At 41.4% G+C, this 19611-nt stretch overlaps 1 protein-coding gene across 1 annotated transcript; it reads right to left on the reverse strand.

Annotated features, from left to right (window-relative positions):
- Positions 1-4860: 4860 nt before the first annotated feature.
- NMUR2 (neuromedin U receptor 2) lies at positions 4861-19148 on the reverse strand. The gene is made up of 4 exons (XM_007526121.1): positions 18432-19148; positions 14123-14207; positions 7393-7518; positions 4861-5081 (listed from the first exon to the last, which is right to left on the reverse strand). Exons 1-4 carry the CDS (start codon positions 19146-19148, stop codon positions 4861-4863), a joined length of 1149 nt encoding a protein of 382 aa, XP_007526183.1.
- Positions 19149-19611: the final 463 nt, after the last annotated feature.

Here is a 19611-nt window from a genome sequence, read left to right on the forward strand (position 1 = left end):
GACCCAAATCTTGGAATAGTGGAGAGGAAGTGTTAGGGGGATACTCACTGCAAACTCTAGTGTAATTCTGCTTTCAGGTATATATTTTGCAGTAGTTTACGGATACGTGTGAACATATGCTCTCTCTCACAGAAACTGGTGTATATTTAGGTTTTGGGACTTTGTTAGAAAGTGAACCACCTGAGATGGAATTAGAGTATACTATGAAAGGAAAAGAAGAATTTCTTCATTTTTATTTATTTTACTTATTGAATACGGACAGAGATAGGGAGAGAGAAAAAGAGACACCTGCAGCACTGCTTCATCACTCATAAAGATTCCCCCCTACAAGTGGGGTCCAAGGGTTTAAATGTGGGTCCTTGTACATTGTAGCATGTGAGCTCAACTGAGTGCACCACTGCCTGGCCTTAGTGTTTGTTTGCTTGTTTACTTTAGTGATTTAATAATGATCGACAAGATTGTGAGATAAGAGTACAATTCCACACAATTCCCACCACCATAGTTCTACATCCCATCCCCTCCATTGGCAGTTTCCCTATTCTTTATCCTTCTAAGAGTATGGACCAAAGATCTTTATGGTATGCAGAAGGTGGGAGGTCTAGCTCCTGTAATTGCTTTTTCACAAACATGGGCACTGACAGGTCGATCCATACTCCCAACCTGTTATATCTTTCCCTAATAGGGTAGGGGCCCAGGGAGACTCATTGGTGAGGTTGGCTACCCAAGAAAGTCAGGTTGGCATCGTGGTAGCATCTGCAACTTGGTGGCTGAAAAGCATTAAGATATAAAGCAGAACAAATAGTTTAATAATCAGGGACATAAAGGTAAGAATATAAAAGATTAGATTTGGGATCTTCATGTTGGAAAAGACAAGGTAGTCTATTTTAGATTTATTCCAAGGGGACCATGACTTTACTAATTTTTGCTTGAGCCCAATAGCTAACATGCAGGTGGGCTGAAATTACTGTCTAGTAATATGGTGTCAGAATTGTGAATAGGTCTAGAAAACTGCTTCAGGGTAGAGACTAGCTCCCAAATATGGGTAAAGTATGTAAATACAGTTAACTATAAACCCCATCAATCTGACCTAAGACCTATGTCTATCCATACTTATCACAGGAGCCTATACAACCTCTGCATCACCATCAGTCCTAACTTGCATTCCATGGTCATAGCTAGGAACATTCTAGACTGAACTCATTTCAGGACCAGTCTTCCTCAAGTGGCAGAGTATGTTGATCCAGCCTCCTTTTGGAGGATGGGGCAGTTTCTACCATTTGTTGTTCTACATTGAGGGCAAGGTCCTGTAGAGGCCCATAAGAGGGTTTATGATCTTCCTAAGAAACCATCATCCAAAGCAAAGAGACTCCTCACAGAAGGGGAGAAGATCTTTACATACCATACATCAGGTAAGAGGCTAATAACCAAAATATATAAAAAGCTAACCAGGGGTTGGGTGGTGGCATACCTAGTTGAGTGCACATGTTACAGTGTGCAAGGACCTGGGTTCAAGCCCCCAGTCCCCACCTGCAGGGGGAAAGCTTCATGACTGGTAAAGCAGAGCTGCAGGTGTCTCACTTTCTCTCTCCCTCTCTATCTCCCCCTTCTCTCAATTTCTGGCTGTCTCTATCCAATAAATAAAGATGATTAAATAATTTTAAAAAATAGCTCACCAAATTTAGCAAGCAAAAAAAGCAAATGATTCAATTCAAAAGTGGGGAGAGGATATGAACAGAATATTCATTACAAAAGACACACAAAAAGGACAACAAACATATGAAAAACTGCTCCAAGTCACAGATTTTCAGAGAAATACAAATAAAGGCAACAAAAAAATAACATCTTACTGTGAGAATGTCATACATCAGATACGACAGCAACAACAAATGTTGGAGAGGTTATGGGGACAAAGGAACCCTTCTGCACTGCTGGTAGGAATGTAAACTGCTTCAAACCCTGTGGAAATCAGTCTGGAGAACCTTCACAAGGCTAGGAATGGACCTTCCTTATGACCCAGTAATTCCTCTTTTATGGATATATACTAAAAAGTCAAACAAACCCATCCAAAAAGATATGTGCACACCTATGTTCATGGCAGCACAACTCATAATAGCCAAAACCTGGAAACAACCCAAGTGTCCAACAACAGATGAACGGCTGAGAAAATTGAGGTCTATATATACTCAGCTATTGAGAATAATTATCCACGTTCTTCAACACATCTTGGATGGAGCTAGGAGGAGTTATATTAAATGAGATAAGCCAGAAATAGAAAGATGAGTATAGGATGATCCCACTCAAAAAAAAGTTGAAAAAAAAGAACAGAAAGGGAAATTCAAAGCAGAATTTGACTGAGTTTGGATTACTGCACCAAAGTAAAAAACTGGGGGTTTGGGGGTAGGTTTTCAGCTCCATTATAGAGGGAATGAGGGTAGGAACACAGACCCAGGGTGGCAAGAATGATGTTAATATATAATCCTATTAATTTATAGTCTAATCACTATTTGGTCAATATGAGAGGGGAATAATAGATTGAACATCTCAAGCTTTCTAATGCATACACACCAGTTCTGAGTATATATTCCTTTAATCTTAGCACTTAATGTTTCAAATTGGTAACTTGATTGAATTTTAACACTGGGCTTAAATTGTTAATGCATTTTTTAATAATAACTCTTTTGAAATATTAAATTACCTATAATCTCAAATCAGGGACACCAGAAACAACCAGCCTTGTCAGTATACAAGATGAGTTATTTGTTATTAATTTATAGTCTAATAAATTAGTTATTTGTAACTAATTTATTTGTAAATGATATAAATCTTGGTAAGGTCTTGTATGCAACCTCTGGGGCCTTGCTTGTTTTCCTTCATGCTTCTTTTGATCTGTACCACTTGATACTACATCTGCTGATCTCAATGCAACCAGTGCCACCTTGACATGTTTCACTTCAGACTATGACCAGAGATGTCAGGCCTAGGATGTCAACCCTCCAGCTCCAATACTTGAGTGTTTTGTTCTTAACATGATATTTAAAATTGCTGTTTGGATTAGTACATGGAAGATGAAGTCATTTAATGATAGATTTATTGACCACTGGAATAGTGTTGGGTTCCTCTGGGGAATGGGCCAGCTCCCACGTCACCGCCCAGTCAGTTGGCCACCAGAGACAGGCAGGGATCAGGGGACCTCAGGCCAGCAGCGGCAGGGATAAGCTCACTGAGTGGTCTTCCAGTGCACTGTGGTAGCGGATGGTACAACAGGGCACCGTGGCAGTGGACAGAAAATTTTATTGTTTCAGTTACAAGTTTATAAAGGGGTAGCTGTGCAGGGGAAGGTAGCAAGCCAACCATTGAGACTAATATCTCCTTATAAGGAAAAAGAGAGCAAGGCAATGAGAAGGAATGAATGGTGATGCTGGAACAAGGAAATAGAAACTTAAAGAAGGTGAAGCCTACCAGAGTGGGGAGGGTGGGGTTAAAGTGATGTGGTGAGACTGATAGGCTGGTTAGAATTCCCCGCATACTCCAGCCCATCTTGCTCAACCACAATGCCTAGCATGCCAGTGGGAGACTGACAGATAGATTTCCGGGGGGTCAACCATCCATGCTCAAACACGCATTAGACCCACAGGATAGATCTATTATTAGTTGTTCTATGTTCTAGCAACAGCAAATGCATGTCCTGGAAGAGAAAAAATATAAATCAGTGGAATACAAAGGAGAATGAGGAAACACACTTGAGAGGTAGAAAGTGACAGAGAAGGCAGAGGCAACTACAGTGTGAATAAACCAAGTTGGGGTTCCAGGAGGAGGCAGCACATTGAGAGGAACTAAAGGGTAGCAGCGGGAGACTGGCATTGAGAGGGCATCTAAATCAAGTGTGTGCAGCTAGAAACACGAGTTTGTGTTCATAAGAATAATAGATAATGTAATTTAATAGCATCTATTTCACTTGTGATGACATAAAAGAAGATGAATCAAGAAAGTAGACTTCATTCATGATACATGTATAGCAGGTATTCTGTGTATGATGAAGGAGAGATTAGGGAAAACTCCTGAATCAAGAATCAATAACTATCCTGTGACTTGTCTTTGTTCTGAGATTGGGTACCACACCTCCATCTGTTTATGAATTAAACATCGTTTGGCAGAGACTATATCCCTTTCTTTTGACTTTTCCTCTATAATCTTCTCACTCCTCTCATTTTTCTCCTAGTGTCATCTGACCTCATTCTTAGTGAGCACTGGCTAAGAATGATTTGGAGACTAGAAAAGTGGGGTGACTGTTCTGAGGAGCAGTCCCCTGGTAACAGGAGAACCCTTAAAATGAAAGGTCCAGAAAGGGGCAGCAGAATGGCTCAGCAGGGTGGTGGGTGGCTTTCTGTAGAGGAACACTGACATGGACCATGCAGATCACACAATGAGGAGCAGCACCTGCACAAATCCCTTCCGTGTCACCGAGGGACCCTGGATTATAAGAATTGGACAGTCCATTCCAGAATTTGTTCCACCTCATCAGAGGAAATTATTCAGAATGTAGGTGCTGTGCTATGTAAATCATATTCCTTTCCTGAATGAGTAAAGGAACATGGAGTAGAGAGGATAGTGAAGACGGATATACATCAGGAGGGTCATGGTTTCAGATCCATACATAAGTGGGAATTTTCACATTTGGTAAAGAACAGTTAGGAGCAGGCATATAAACTGTACGTAATCTAACATAGGAATGCATAATTGACAGGGAGACCCTCTCTCCTCACAGTGCAGAGACAGAGAGAAATTACAACCCTGACACTCCTTTCCCAATGAGTGTCCACTACAGAGGATGGCAAGATGGGTGGCAGTGCTGCAGATGGGCTAGGGATAAGGGCACTGGGGACCTAGGTCTTCAGTTGGCTCCACAAGGTGACATTCTGTCAGGAAGATGTTTCGTGGTGTAGCTGGCCTGTGAGGGTGATGCTGGGGCTGCCACTCCTTGCAGGAAGGAGAGATCATATTCCGGAAGGCTACTCGAAAGCGGTGAGAAAGCAGGTTATAGATAATGGGGTTGACAGCTGAGCTCAGGTAGAAGAAGACACCTGGAACAGGGGAGTAAAAGATATGTGAAACTGAGTGGGAGGCATGATAGGGAGAAGCAAACACATTTATCCAGAGTCCAGTATCCTTGGGATGACCTTTTAGAAATGAAAATATATATAACTAATTGAGGAAACAATCCACTGAACACATCCATCACCTGAGTCTTTAGGGGCCATGTACTGAAAGATCAAAGAGTCCCAGAGTCCCAGAAACATTTAGGCTGGCTTGGGTGAAATGTTGGGCAGCTTCATTCTTTTCATACCTTTTACTTTAAGTAAAGAATATGTTTTGGGGCCAGGTGGTGACTTATTTGGTTAAGTACTCATGTGCACAAGGACCCAGGTTCAAACCCGTGCTCCCCTCCTGCAGGGGCAAAGCTTCATAAGTGGTGAAGAAGGGGTACAGGTGTCTCTCTGTCTCTGTCCATCTCTATATCTCCCCATCAATTCTGTCTTTATCCAATAATAAAGTAAAATATTCTTTTGATTTTTTTATTATCTTTATTTATTGGATAGAAACAGTCTGAAATCAAGAGGATAGGGGGAGATAGAGAAAGAGAGACAGCCCTGCTTCACCACTTGCAAAGATTTTTCCCTGGATGTGGGGGCCAGGGGCTTGAACCTGGGTCCTTAAGCATTGTAACATGTGCACTCAACCAGGTGTGCCACCACCTGGCCCCCCAAATTTTTTTTAAATGTTTCCATTACATTAATGAGATAAATGTTACGTATCCAAATAAGCTCATTGGTGTTCTCATTGCTTACATCTAGAATTTTAAACTGCAGAAATGGAGGAATAGTAATTAAGCAATCAAGGCTCAGTCCCTGCAGATATTCCTTGCAATGCTAAGTGCCTCCTAAAATAAATATTTTTCTGTGTACTTTCTTATCTATGACTTCTCCCCAGTTTTTGTGGCCTATCCTGCTCTCTTTCTGTCTAAAAAAATTGTCTGAAAGTAGTGATGCAAGATATATTTGTGCGTGTGTGCACACACACACCTAAAATAGCCAACAGTAGAAGCCAATGCCCCATGAACATTTTGGTTGACTATCATAAGGGTCAACACCAGTTGAAGATAATATGAGGTTTCAGAGACATAGGTATTCAAGAAACAATTTAATCATGTTGCCAGTAGAAGTAAAACCAAAGGAACCACTCTTTAGTCTATTTTCCTGCTATAATCATCATGAAGTATCCTCTACAATGATGGCCTCATCTATTCATTCAAGGAGAGAGCAAACTCTCTGTGGCTAGGTCTCCATATCTCCATCCTGGAAGTCCTCTATCTCATTTCAACCAATCGCTACTTGAGTATAATATAGTGTGGCAAGTCCCCATGATAAATTGGTATATCTAGACAGAACTTGTGAGATTATGTGAAAGCATGGTAAAGCATAGGGGAACTCCCCCATCCTTGAGATGGAGGTCTGGAAAGACACCCCACCTGTCAGTTTCTCCCTTTCAAGGATAGAGCCTGGAGGGAAATGCTTCCCTGATTCAGTTTCCCCTTTGTCAGACTCCCAAGCTTTACAAAGACCTGCAACCTCTCTCAGTTAATTCACTCCCCTGCTGCAGACCGAATGGCTGCCTGCTTGAAAGTTCACTTAGAGTTCACTATAAGTTCAACACCCTTTGATAACATACATAAACATACTCCATCATATCCTTACCAGTAACCTAGCAGTGAGACCCCCATACCTTATTTCCTTGTCCTTTGATATCTATGATTTACATCAAGCTCTGCCCTTCTCTGCTTCATCTCCTCACTGTGCTGGTTTAACCACTATGTTTTTCTTAATACCCTTAGATAAATAACATGTCTTACATCATGGAAACTAATTGCTCTGACCTTTTGGTATCTCATTAATTCTCGTCATTCCTATCCCTCCCCACCATAGGGGTACCTGATCTTTAGAAACCTGTGATTACTGACATATGTGAAAAATGTTCTTTGTTCTACTTGCTATATAAGCTTGTCCTTCTCAGAATAAAATTGGAAGTTCATACCTGAATTTCTCCTGGTGTTTCTTTGCATCACGTGACCACTAGAATCGGTGATGGGAAAGCCAGCAGCTACATCAGTTGTGAGCACTAGCAAGAACTACCTCTCTAAGATGAAAAGGTCATGGTTTTCTGGATGTTTGCTGCACAACAAGTATTTGGTGTTTGATGCACACCAAGTACCAAGTACAACCAGGCCTGAGCCTCCTTGCCTTCTGAGATCTGAGGTGTTTGGGAGGGCACATTCAGAGTGGGGAGGCTGTAGACTACTTACACACATGTAATGTCAGGAAAGGAGCTGACTTTTACCTGATACCACATGGACGAGGTTGAACACAGTAGCCAGTGATTCAGTCCACTTCTTCACAAAACTGAAGAAAAGTCGATCAATGTGGAATGGAGTCCAGCAGATAGCAAACACTAAAACCAAAACAACTGGAAAAGAAGTATGATCGAGAGGACAAAGGACAGTCAAAGCAAGAATATATTTACTACGCTCACATTGTATTCACCCATTTCTTCTATCAATTTCCTATTCTACTTTTGTTGATCTATCATTGTTATTGATCAACTAGATCTTAAACTATACATGTGAGGGAGACTTCCAGAGGTGGGGCTATGGAGCAGCAGCAGCTGTGTTTCTCTCCTCTTCTCTCCCAGGTCAATTAGGAATACCAAAGGAAACCACCTGGGACTGCAACAAGACAGGACTAGAATGACTTCAGGAACCCATCAAATCATTGGGGAGTGCAAGCACGTGTGGCTCGTGCACAGAGAGTAGCCTAGGGAGAGATTAAGTGGCACAAGGCAGTCTGGCAATTTACCAGTTGAGACACCACCTCCAGTCTGTTTCACCAACAAAAATATGGCTGAAGGGAGGAGAGGACTCCCCTAAGACTCACCAAATGCAACTGTTAGTCTCCATTGCTACTGCCCTCAGAATATGGAGCAGCAGTGGGAAGGCCCTGTGCTGACACCAGGGGACAGAGAACTAGCTAGGAAACTCAGGATAATATCCATACTTTGGTGGCCTAGCAGTGGGGAGAGTCTCTTTGCATAACCACTAGATTATCTCCGCCCCACCCTGCTTTATCTCTTGGTCAGGAGTCAGTGATTAAGCTAAGAAGCCTACTTATAGTTTAAAAGCCCTCAGGCTGCCATAGCCTACAGGGAAGAAAAAGAACAAAAGAGGCTTTTAAGCCACTGAGATCTAACTCAGGGATTAAAATAATATTGAAACAACTGTCAGTTTCCACAACTGTGAACCCTTCAATTACCTTACTTAGACAAAAGTCAATCCAGGGAAGAGTGATCAGTAATTTGAAAAGTACTGAGAAAGGGACTGCATAACATACTATATAGAATGGTTAAACCAATAAGAAGAAATATTGGAGAAATTAACCAGGACAAGAGTCCAGCTAAAAGCCCCCCAAATGTTGAAGCACAAAATAATGAGGTCAACATCCAAACACTAGTTAAGGAAATAATCACAGGAGTGAGTAAAGAGTTTGAAAGAATTGTCATCAGAAATGCAGAAACAACAAATGAGACTCTGGAAGAAAACACTAATTATCTCAAGGTTATTAGAGAGCTGAAAGCTGAAATAGCTGAGCTAAGAACACAACTAGTTGAACAAGCTAAAACAGCATCAGGAAGGGTAAAAAAAAATAGATGAACTCCATAAAACAGTAGATGGGAGAGAGAATAGAATAAATGAGGCTGAAGACAGAATTAGCAAGATCAAGGATGAATTAGAGACAACTAAAAAAGAAGTAAGAGATCTCAAAAAGAGATTGACAGATACTGAAAACAACAACAGGGACCTATGGGATGACTTCAAAAGAAATAATATACACATTATTGGCTTACCAGAGGAAGAGACGGAGGGGAAGAAAGCATTCTTCAGGACATAATAGCTGATAACTTCTCTAGTCTAGACAGCATAAAGGACATAAAGGTTAAAGAAACACAGAGGGTCCCAAACAGAATTAACTCAGACTTAAAGACACCAGGACACATCATATTTAGAATGGAAAGGAATAAGGATAAAGAAAGAATCCTGAATGCTGCAAGAGAAAAACAAAGAGTCACCTACAGAGGAAAACCCATAAGATTAGCAGCAGACTTCTCCACACAAACACTACAGGTCAGAAGAGAATGGCAAGATATCTATGGAGTACTCAATGAGAAAGCCTTTCTGACACTTCTATTGGACTTACTGGTACACCTTTTGGACACTTTACACAACTTTACAAGAGTTTCCCTTTACGCTGCTGGGTTTCTTAAAGACTGACTGCAGCCAGCTGCCTTGGAACTCTATAGACCACACCCCCTTGCCTGCAGGCCCTGCTCCCAGAGACAGGAAACCCCCCCTCCTCACTAGGTCATGCCCACAGAGGCTGGAAACGCCCTTTGAGGCATGAAACACCCCCAGAGGCAAGAGATGCCCACAGAGGCAGGAAATGCCCTTTGAGGCAATAGATGCCCCCAGAGGCAAGAAATGCCCTTTTGCCTTCTAGGCCTTTCCCTCTGAGTCAGGAACCGCCCCCCTCAGGCCTCCCCTTGGCATCACACTGGTTCTTGCTGCTCTCTTACTTGTTCCTCCATGTCTTGTGCCAGTTCTTTTGAAAATGCCTGTACAATATAGGTTTCTGTTCACCCCACACTCCTGATACTATGGCCATTAGTTAAAAAGAAAGGGGGAAATGTGGGTATGCTTCTAAATTCTGCTTATAAGACCTTCTGTTTAGATCATCACATTAGGTTCGCTTGTATTACTTACTATGTGGTCTATTTACATAATCACTGTTTTACCTGGGTCCTGCCCTGCCTGCAGGGTATTGGTTTAATCCCCACTGGTTAGATGGAAGCTTTCTATGTTCTGTTCATGCTCTTTTTTTGCTCTTCCCCCTCTCCTAGTCATTTTCCTTTTCCTTGTCACTTCCAGTGAAGAGATGCATAAAAGGCAATGTATCTGATTAATAAACGAGATACTGCTTCCCAGCTCAGCCATGAGTCCCTGGTCGTCTTTCTCCCATTTGTGAAGCTAGACCAGCAACTGGCACCCCAAACTGGGACCGGCAGCCTGGCCCCAAAGTTTCTTCTATAATGTAAGTTTACTCAAGTAAATTTAAAACGGTATTGAATTTAAGCACAGTTATGAAATCATTCCTATGTGGAAAGTAAATTATATTTGTACTTTGTACAATTAAAATTTAAACACATAAATATAAATTTCAGGCAATTGCTATTCTTTAAAACCATAAAACTATTAAATTCAGTTTTAATTTACCTTGTTACTCTGGAAATATAATTTTACCTTATTACTCTGAAAACAATTATGCTTGTGTATTCATTCATTTACAATTCTGTTCAAGTGGCAAAAAGAAGGGTAACCATGAGTTCAATATTGCTTTATAACCCTGTTTTGACTGGGACAGAATTTATGTTATAAATTACTAGGGCACATTATTCCTCCCAAATTGTTTTTGCTTGCTTATAAAAATAGCTTTTATTTTGAAATGATTACAAATACACAGGAAGTTGGGCTTTCTAGTTTCCCATTATCAGTTCCTGAGTCAGAGCTTGGTAGAGTAGTTTCTCTCTGGTGCACTTAATCTCCATAAATATGTATTTTTCCTCTACTGAAGTTGTATAATACTTCCCTTTTCCCAGATATGATATTTGAGATTGAGCTCAAAATAATTTTGTAGAGGTTAAGGAGAGACATAAGGATATAGATGAACAAAGTGTTCTATAAATTGATGATTGTTGAAGTGAAGTGATAAGTACATACTTACTCATTTTATAATTATCTAAATTTGTATTCACACTGGATGTCTCCATACTAAATATATTCTCCATTAGCATTGAATATATTCAAGGTAATGTGTACACTTGAGTGACGTGGTTTCAGGACTATATGGAAGCTTCTTTTGAGATTACCACTTCCATTACCCAATTCCTATTAAAATTTAATCCTTTTCCCTTCAGCCCCAAGGCAAATATTTTTGCAGTTTATTTTATCATTGTAGTTTTAAGTGAGTAAACTTGAGGTGTTTTCTGAGAGTAGGAGGCAGGGACAGAGTAATGAAGATGCTAATTTTCTTAGCAGGGAAAGTCATGTACCAGTGGGGACTAAAACACATTCAAGACAATAGATAACTATTAGAGTTTAAGGGGGAAAAGGAGGGGGAAGGGATAGATGGTAGCTCGGCAGGTTACATCCACATGGCGTGAAGCACAAGGATTGGACTAAGGATCCAGGCTCCCCAACTACAGGAGGGTTGCTGCACAAGTGGTGAAGCAGGTCTGCAGGTGTCTATCTTTCCCTCCCCCTTCTCTCTTTCTTCCCCTTCTCTCCCAATTTCTCTCTTTCCTGACCAACAACAACAATAACAACCATAACAATAACAGCAAGGGCAACAAAATGGAAAAAAATGGCCTCCAGGAGCAGTGGATTCATAGTGCAGGCACTGAGCCCCAACTATAACCCTGGAGGCAAAAAAAAAGCATGGCAGGGATAGAAAGCATAAAGGTTATGCAAAGAGACTCTCATGCCTGATGCTCCAAAGTCCCAAGTTCAATCCCCCCATCACCATGAGCCAGAACTGAGCAGTGCTCTTGTAACATATATATATATATATATATATCTTCATGAATTATTGTTCATAAATGCTGACTATTACACATGCATATTAGTCTGAGGGAATTGTTTCTTATGAATCTTGGATTTTACTATGTAAAATCAGGAAATACAGGACAGGTGAAATAGCTCACTTGAATAGTGTGCTACTTTGCCATTTGCACATCCCAGGTTCATGCTTGGCCTCCATCACATTAAAGGAAGCATGAGTGCTGTGGGTACTTTCTCTCTCTGTCTGCTTTTTTGTATTTATCTAAAAAAACAACTTGAGGGTATAAATTTTTTTTTTTACTCATCAGTGTCTCTTATAAGCTAGAACTTGATAGTGTATTTTTGTAATGTTCTTTTGGGAGAGTGAATCAGCACTTGGTTATATATTGAACATCTTATGCATACAGATAAATGTGCTTTCTTATATATATCAGTGTTTATCAGGTATATAGAATATATAGCAAACACTTTTAGTCCTATGTTTTAACCTGTAATAGAAAAGATTCCATAAAGCCCAAAAATGATTGTGAGGGTTTTCTGACCCCTGAAATGGATTATAAGCCATTTTATATATGAGCACTGATACATTTTCTGAATGGAGAATTCACAGCTTTCACATTTTAAAGTTTGTATTACACAAAAACTACATGCTTGCTTTACAAAGAGGGAAAGAGTGGAACAAATGCTCAATTCAGTGAAGATGTGGTTTACCAGATACCATGAAAAGCACATAATGATGCAGGTGAGTTACTGTGTTGTTTTGAGAGTTAACTAAATTAATAACAATAAAAAAACAGACTTAAGCCACCAATTTTCAGATGTTACTATAATTCCTTCCTGACCTTTCTAGGCACGATGACTTTGCCAATGTATCCTGGAACCTTGCCTCTCCACAGCCCTCCCTTACTAGGGAAAGATAGAAACAGGCTGGGGGTATGGATCAACCTGCCAATGCCCATGTCCAGCAGAGAAGCAATTACAGAAGCCAGAACTCCCACCTTACACTCTATAAAGAATTTTAGTTCATATTCTCAGAGGGGAAGAAATGTTAGGTGAAGATGACCAGAGGGCTATGAATCTCAATTTCACCAGGACCCTGTTGGGCTAGCTTCACTGGAGAGAGAGACGAGGAACTCGTGGAGGTGTGGTGATACAATGCTTTATTGATGGTGGATGCCCCAGAGTTGGGTGTGAGCATAGCAGGTTTAGGCCATGTGGAGCTAGCAAAATGGCCACCTCCCACTATGCACACCAGCTCTTCTCCAGGCCAGGACGCAGAAGAGAAAGAGAACGAAACCAGGAACAGCAGTGGGCTTATAGGGTAAAAACAGAAGTGGCAAGTCGGGAATGGGATTGGCTAGGAAAGGGGGTGGAGAGAGGCAAAAGGCATGCTGGGAAGGTGTAAGCATCCTTAGCAACTGTTGCTATGGTTTTAACTGAATTAGCAATACCCTGTGGGGATAACATGGTTGGGATCTTTCAGGCAAAACAATGATTATGTAAATAGACCATAGTGTCAGCAATGGAGCATGGATCAGGGGGGGAAGGGGTACTGGATTTAAAGTGTTTGTCACCAGGAATCTTTTTTTTTTTTTGTACTATCACAGAGAGGGAAGAAATTCTGGAAAACACCAGAGGAAGCCAGGCACTGTTTTCCTTATCATAGAGAAGAGGGGGTAAAAGGGCACTCAAAAGCAGTAATAGGTGACTTATAAAGGAAATTAAGGGGCCAGGTGGTGGCACACCTGGTTAAGCACACACATTACAGTGTACAAGGACCTCTGTTCAAGTCCCTGGTCCCCACCTACAGGGGGAAAGCTTCATGAGTAGTAAAGCCAGACTGCAGGTGTCTCTCTTTCCCTATCTTCCCATCCCCTTTCAATTTCTCTCTGTCTCTATCTAATAATAAATAAATTTTTAAAAGATTTAGAAAAAAAGAAATCTTTTTTAAAAAAATAAAGATAATGAAGGCAGGAATGTAAAAAATGGGCAAAAATATAGAGAGATATAGATTAGATGTGGATACAGACACAGATAGTGATAGTTATATAAAGTTATAGACATAAAGTTAACCTGTATCTGTAACAATGGGAGAATTACTGCAGTTTCCAATGAAAGGGATGAAGACACAGAACTCTAGTGGTAGGAACATTATGGAATTATACCTCTATTATCTTGTAATTTTGTAAATCAATATTAAATCACTAATATAAAAAATTTAATATATATAAAATAGAAACAACACAGATATGTCATCAGAGTTTGTGTAAAACTAGGAATACTAGGCTATAAAGTTATGTTTTAATAGAATTCTGATCCTGGTCCCAGCAATGCATTTTACAAACCAAATTCAACTCATTGGCTATGAAAACTAACCTACCTAAAATTAAATGGAGGACTTACAGAGCATCTTGTTGACTGATTTTCTGGAGGGTCTTTGAACATTTGCAGGCATTTTATTCACTTCAAGGGACTGATCTTTCTTTAGCTGTAAAGGAAGTGAAAAGAGATGTAAGGAAAGGAAGACATTTCTTCCTGTTAATATCTGAGAAATATAATTCTAACACCAATTTTGCAGACCAAACAAGAATTTGTCAAATGTTTAACAATAAATTGGAGATGAAGTTGGATTCAGGTCATCTAATTCTATCAGATAGATGACTGGGGTCAAGTTGTATCACAGTTATCATACACTTTTCTCAAGACCCCTCTTGTGTAGCATGCTAATAGAAACTTTTCCACTCATTAATTTTTTTCTTCCACCTATTTATTCATTCAATAACTGTTTGACATCTAAGAATAGAAGTCCTCTGCTATATGCTGGATGGACAGTAGAAAATAAAAACTGGTATTGTTACAGCTTCATGGAGTTCATGGTCTTCATTGTCGGTCCTCTTAGAACTTTCAATATGTAATTCCTCATGGGCAGTAAGTAGTCAACCATTATCACCCACCCCACTAAATGTATTCACATCTTCCTTCTCAGCCACAAGGGAGAGTACTTTTGAGCAGTCTTCTGCCCACTCTTTTCTTTCTTATTGGATAGAGACAGAGATAAATTGAAAGGGGTAGGGTGAGATAGAGAAAAGAAAGAGACAGAGAGACACCTGCAGGTCTACTTCACTACTTGTGAAGCTTTTCCCCTGCAGGTGGGGGGCAGGGGCTTGAACCAGAGTCCTTGTACACACTGCTTAACCAGATGCACCATTGCCTGCCCCCCCCCAATTTTTTATCTTTATTTTATTTATTGGATAGAGACAGCCAGAAATCAAGAGGGAAGGGGAAGATCGGAGAGAGACAGAGAAATACCTGCAGCCCCGCTTCACCACTTGTGGAGCTTTTCTCCTGCAGGTGGGAACTGGGGGGCTTGAACCTGGGTCCTTGTATACAGTAATGTGTGCTTAAGCAGGTGCATCACCACCAGGACCCTTCTACTCCCTCTTTAATGGAATGCTAGGACTATCTTGGAAAGCACAATGTGGACAATACTGTTTCACAAATATCACTGATAAGAGAGCATATCTTTCTCGAGTTTAGATGAATATATATATACCCTTGTTTAAAGATAAGGAGATCCTTGACATGGCATCTGAAAATGTCAGAACTTAGCACTGCCTGCACTCTTTCTTGCTGAGTTCAAGTGCTACCTCCCCTTGGAAGATTTCAGTGGCTGTGTGACTCATGGTCCTCTCTCTCCTTGAACTCCTATGTTTCTCAAAATCTACATCACTCATCTAGCTGTAGAACTATTTTTATTTAATATTGTTAGTTTGTTGGGGATATTCATCTAGATAAAAGAATCTTTAACAATCCATGAAGTGCTACCTTGAAGTCTCTAGAAGATAGAATGTTGGAAGTGGGGTGGTAGCACAGTGGGTTAAGTGCACGTGGTGCAAAGGGCAGGGACCAGGCATAAGGATCATGATTGGAACCCCCGGCTCCCCACCTGCCAGGGAGTCGCCTCACAAGCCATAAAGTAGGTCTGTAGGTGTCTTTCGGGTTAAGCGCACATGGCGCAAAGCGCAGGGACCAGGCATAAGGATCACAATTTGAGCGCCAGGCTCCCCACTTCCAGGGGAGTTGCTTCACAAGGGGTAAAACAGGTCTGTAGGTGTCTTTCTCTCCCCCTCTCTGTCTTCCCCTCCTCTCTCCATTTCTCTCTGTCCTATCCAACAACGATGACATCAATCATAATAACAACAATAAAACAAGGGCAATAAAAGGGAATAAATAAATAAATATTTTTTAAAAAGAAATATATGGGAGGAAATCAAAGGTGGTGATATGTTATTGATACAAAAGTAAAGCAAAATATTGCATACAGAGAACATGTCTGTGGCAGAACATGATGCTCAGTGAGTTAATTACCTTTGTAAACTGTGACTCTGATCATTGTCCTGAGCTTATATTCTAACACCATAAAAATAAATTCTTTTTTAAAATCTGTGAACTTGCTTGTATGAACTACTAAATTCTTCCTAGACATTCTCTTTTTATGGTACCACCCATCTGCAAGCAGTGCTTGAACTGATTAAAAAAAAAAAGAAGTCAATTAATAAGAGGAAAAACGTTGGTTTTTAGAGAAGTGCCTCAGAAAATAAATCTTACTAACTCACCTTCAACTGTGTGTAGTAAAAGGTCCAGTAATTTCATGCAATGAAAACATTACATTATTTAGTTCTGGTCCATAAGAGAGAACAAGGAAGAAGATTGAAATCTATAAGTCACTTCCCACCTGCCCCCAAACTTTCTTAAAAGACAAATTACAAAGAGAGGAGTGAAAAATTGTCACTATTATAGAAGGTTTAGGAAACATCCTCCCAAAAGCAATGCTAAGAAGGGTTTCTGGGTTTGTTATTCAATCTTACTTATTCCCTCTGATCAGCTGTTTATAATGACTAAAATAATTCTGTCAGTTATATGTTTGTGTAGTTTTTGGAAGCTTGACTTTAGAATATCAAAATGTTATCAAAGCTTTTGTGTAACCATCTTTACAACCTGAACACAAAAATCTACGTGTTTAAAAATATATCAGCACAATGACCTTGGGTCCATACTCCCAGAGTTGAAGAATAGGAAAGCTATCAAGGGAGGGGATGGGATATGGAGTTCTGTTGGTGGGAATTGTGTGGAGTTGTACCTTTTTTATCCTATGGTTTTTTCAGTGTTTCCTTTTTATAAATAAATAATAAAAAAGAAATATATATACTTATGCTGATATATATATTATATAATTAAAGTACTCCAAGCTCAGTGCCTCTAGGAGAAAGTGGAATATATATATATATATATATATATATATATATATATATATATATATATCAGCACAAATCTGACACAGCTGATATTTCCACTTTCTCCTAGAGGCACTAAACTGGGAGTACTTTAATTGTCATTTAGTACCTGGTGTCAGAGTTGCTATGGAACAGATGATGTGAATGCCACTTCTGCCTTGCTTTCCCAGAGACATTTCTCTGCTCACATATTCTACTCTCTTCTTAAGGAATCACAGACTGTTAGTGCCATGGGGAGCTATAGATGGACTGGGATGTGATTCTTTCATTTAAGTGTGAAGAATATTCCAAGATAAAAATCACATGGCTTTCCTGAAGGCACATTACATGCTAGCATTAGATCAAGGGGTCTAAAGGTTCTCTCAGATATAGAGATAGTTCACTAAGTAGGGAGCATGCCTTGTCATCTATACATTCTAGGTTCAAATACTGAGAGTGCCATGGCACCAATGGAAGTCACATTTCTGTGATGTCTCTTCTTCTGTCTCTTCATACATGTGCAAGGCCTTTCACACACACACACACACACACACACACACACACACACACACACACACACACACCCCATTCTAACTTCCAATGCCAGCCACCTCCTTCAGTGGGTATAAAACTGTCACTGTCAGACGTCATCTCTGTGAACTTGGACACAGACCATACCAGGAGAGCAGTCTGATTCACTCATCCAAACCATAACTCTTTTCAGTTAATTTACATGCAGAAAAAAAAGAGAAGAAATAAATCAGTTTCCCACTGTGAGCACAGTGAGGAACCTTGAATTATAAGACAGGCTGTAAACCAGGTGATTGTTTCTAATTGGCATTTGTCCTCTCTGGTGCCCAGTGCCTTACACTCTGCCTCATGAGCACTATCTCCCTGACCCTGTTCAAGGGAAGCCGAAGTTCCTCTCATTTATGCTACATTTCTGCATTTTATCCTGATAGTTCAGTGTAAGGACCAAAGCAGCCTCAATGAGAGGTCTGGCTAGAAGTCTGCATATCTGTCTTGGACTACAAAATAGGTGGGGCTGGCTAATGTGGGACAAGTCCACAGAGGTCCAGGTCATGGCACCTGTAGATGGGCCACTTGTGACATTTAAATTGAAGCGCCAGCTCAGACCCCCTGGGCTGCATTTCCCTGTGTATGGGGGCTGCACCTGGTACCTACAGTGGGGTTCCTGAGTGATTCTTAGAGACATTTAGATTTGAGGACCACAGGTTCTGCTTGGAGGCAATTACATCTCAGCTGCTTCACCTGTGATTTCTCTATTTCTCTCTCATATATATATATATATATATATATATATATATATATATATATATATATATGAGAAATATATATATCCCTCTCTCTCTCGCTCTTTCTCGCTGGATTTCTTCAAGTCTTGACTTCCCTTGGACCCAGAGTGAGGGGGTGCTTACCTTGAGAGCCATGCGGCAGTAGAGGACACTGATCACAGCCATGGGGAGGATGAAGAAGAGGGCGGAGGTGACTTGGATGATCACATTGTAGACCCACAGGGGCTGGATGACCGCACACGTGGCAGAATCGGGGACTAGGGAGCCGTTGGGGAAGCGGTACAGCTGGATGCCGTGTACACTGGTGTTGGGCAGCGAGAAGAGGACAGAGGCGCCCCAGACCAAGCCAAGGATGCGTCGCGAGCGCCTAGGGGTGTTCCCCAGCCTGGCCCGGATAGGGTGCAGCACAGCCACGTAGCGCTCCAGGCTCAGGGTTGTGACGCTCAGGATGGAAGCAAAGCACACGGTCTCCAGGAGCAAGGTCTTGAGGTAGCAGCCCACCCATCCCAGCAGGAAGGGGTAGCTGTGCCACATCTCGTAGACCTCCAGGGGCATCCCCAGGAGCAGCACTAGCAGGTCAGACACTGCCAGGCTGAGGAGGTAGTAGTTGGTGGGGGTCCGCATGGCCTGGTGCCTCACGATCACCAAACACACCAGCAGGTTGCCAGTCACCCCCACTGCAAAGATGAGCGCATACACCACTGTCACCGGCAGCGACAGGGGACTCCTCCTGGGCCCGCACACTGCTGCCAGGGATGCCTCAGTGCTGTTCATCTGCTTCTGCAAGGAGTCTTCTAGCTCCAGGAAGTCTGTCCCGAAAACATGGGTGTGATTTCCCATCTTAGGACTTTAAAATCCAAGGCTGGTGGTTTCCTAGCTGTGAAACTCTGGCCCAAAGCTGAGAAGGAAAGGAAGAGGGAAGGAAAAGGAAGCAGAGACAGGTGGAAAGGCCAGAGATGAAGGTGAGTGATGTTGCTGTGAGCTTGGGCAGGCTGGCTGGCCCCTTCCAGGAGCTCTGGGGACAGGCCCCGCCCTCTTCAGCCTGTCCAATGAGGACTGTCAGCCAGCCCCTACAGGGACCACAGGAGGGAATGGCAAGCTGGCAGCTGCTGGAAGGGACCACAGAAGAGGGGGAGACACTGCTCTGGCTAGAAGGGACTGGAGAACCCCAACTGCAGGGGCCACATATTCCCACTTCTCTAAGGTATCAGTACTTTGAAAACGCTTTGTGAACCTGTGGGAACTTGGGGGCAAAGTGCAAATTAAAGTTTCAGGGTCCTGGGTGTAAGAGTACAGATCTCCA

Source organism: Erinaceus europaeus, chromosome 13, assembly GCF_950295315.1.
Source record: "Erinaceus europaeus chromosome 13, mEriEur2.1, whole genome shotgun sequence".
In the NCBI taxonomy this organism is placed as follows: Eukaryota; Metazoa; Chordata; class Mammalia; order Eulipotyphla; family Erinaceidae; genus Erinaceus; species Erinaceus europaeus.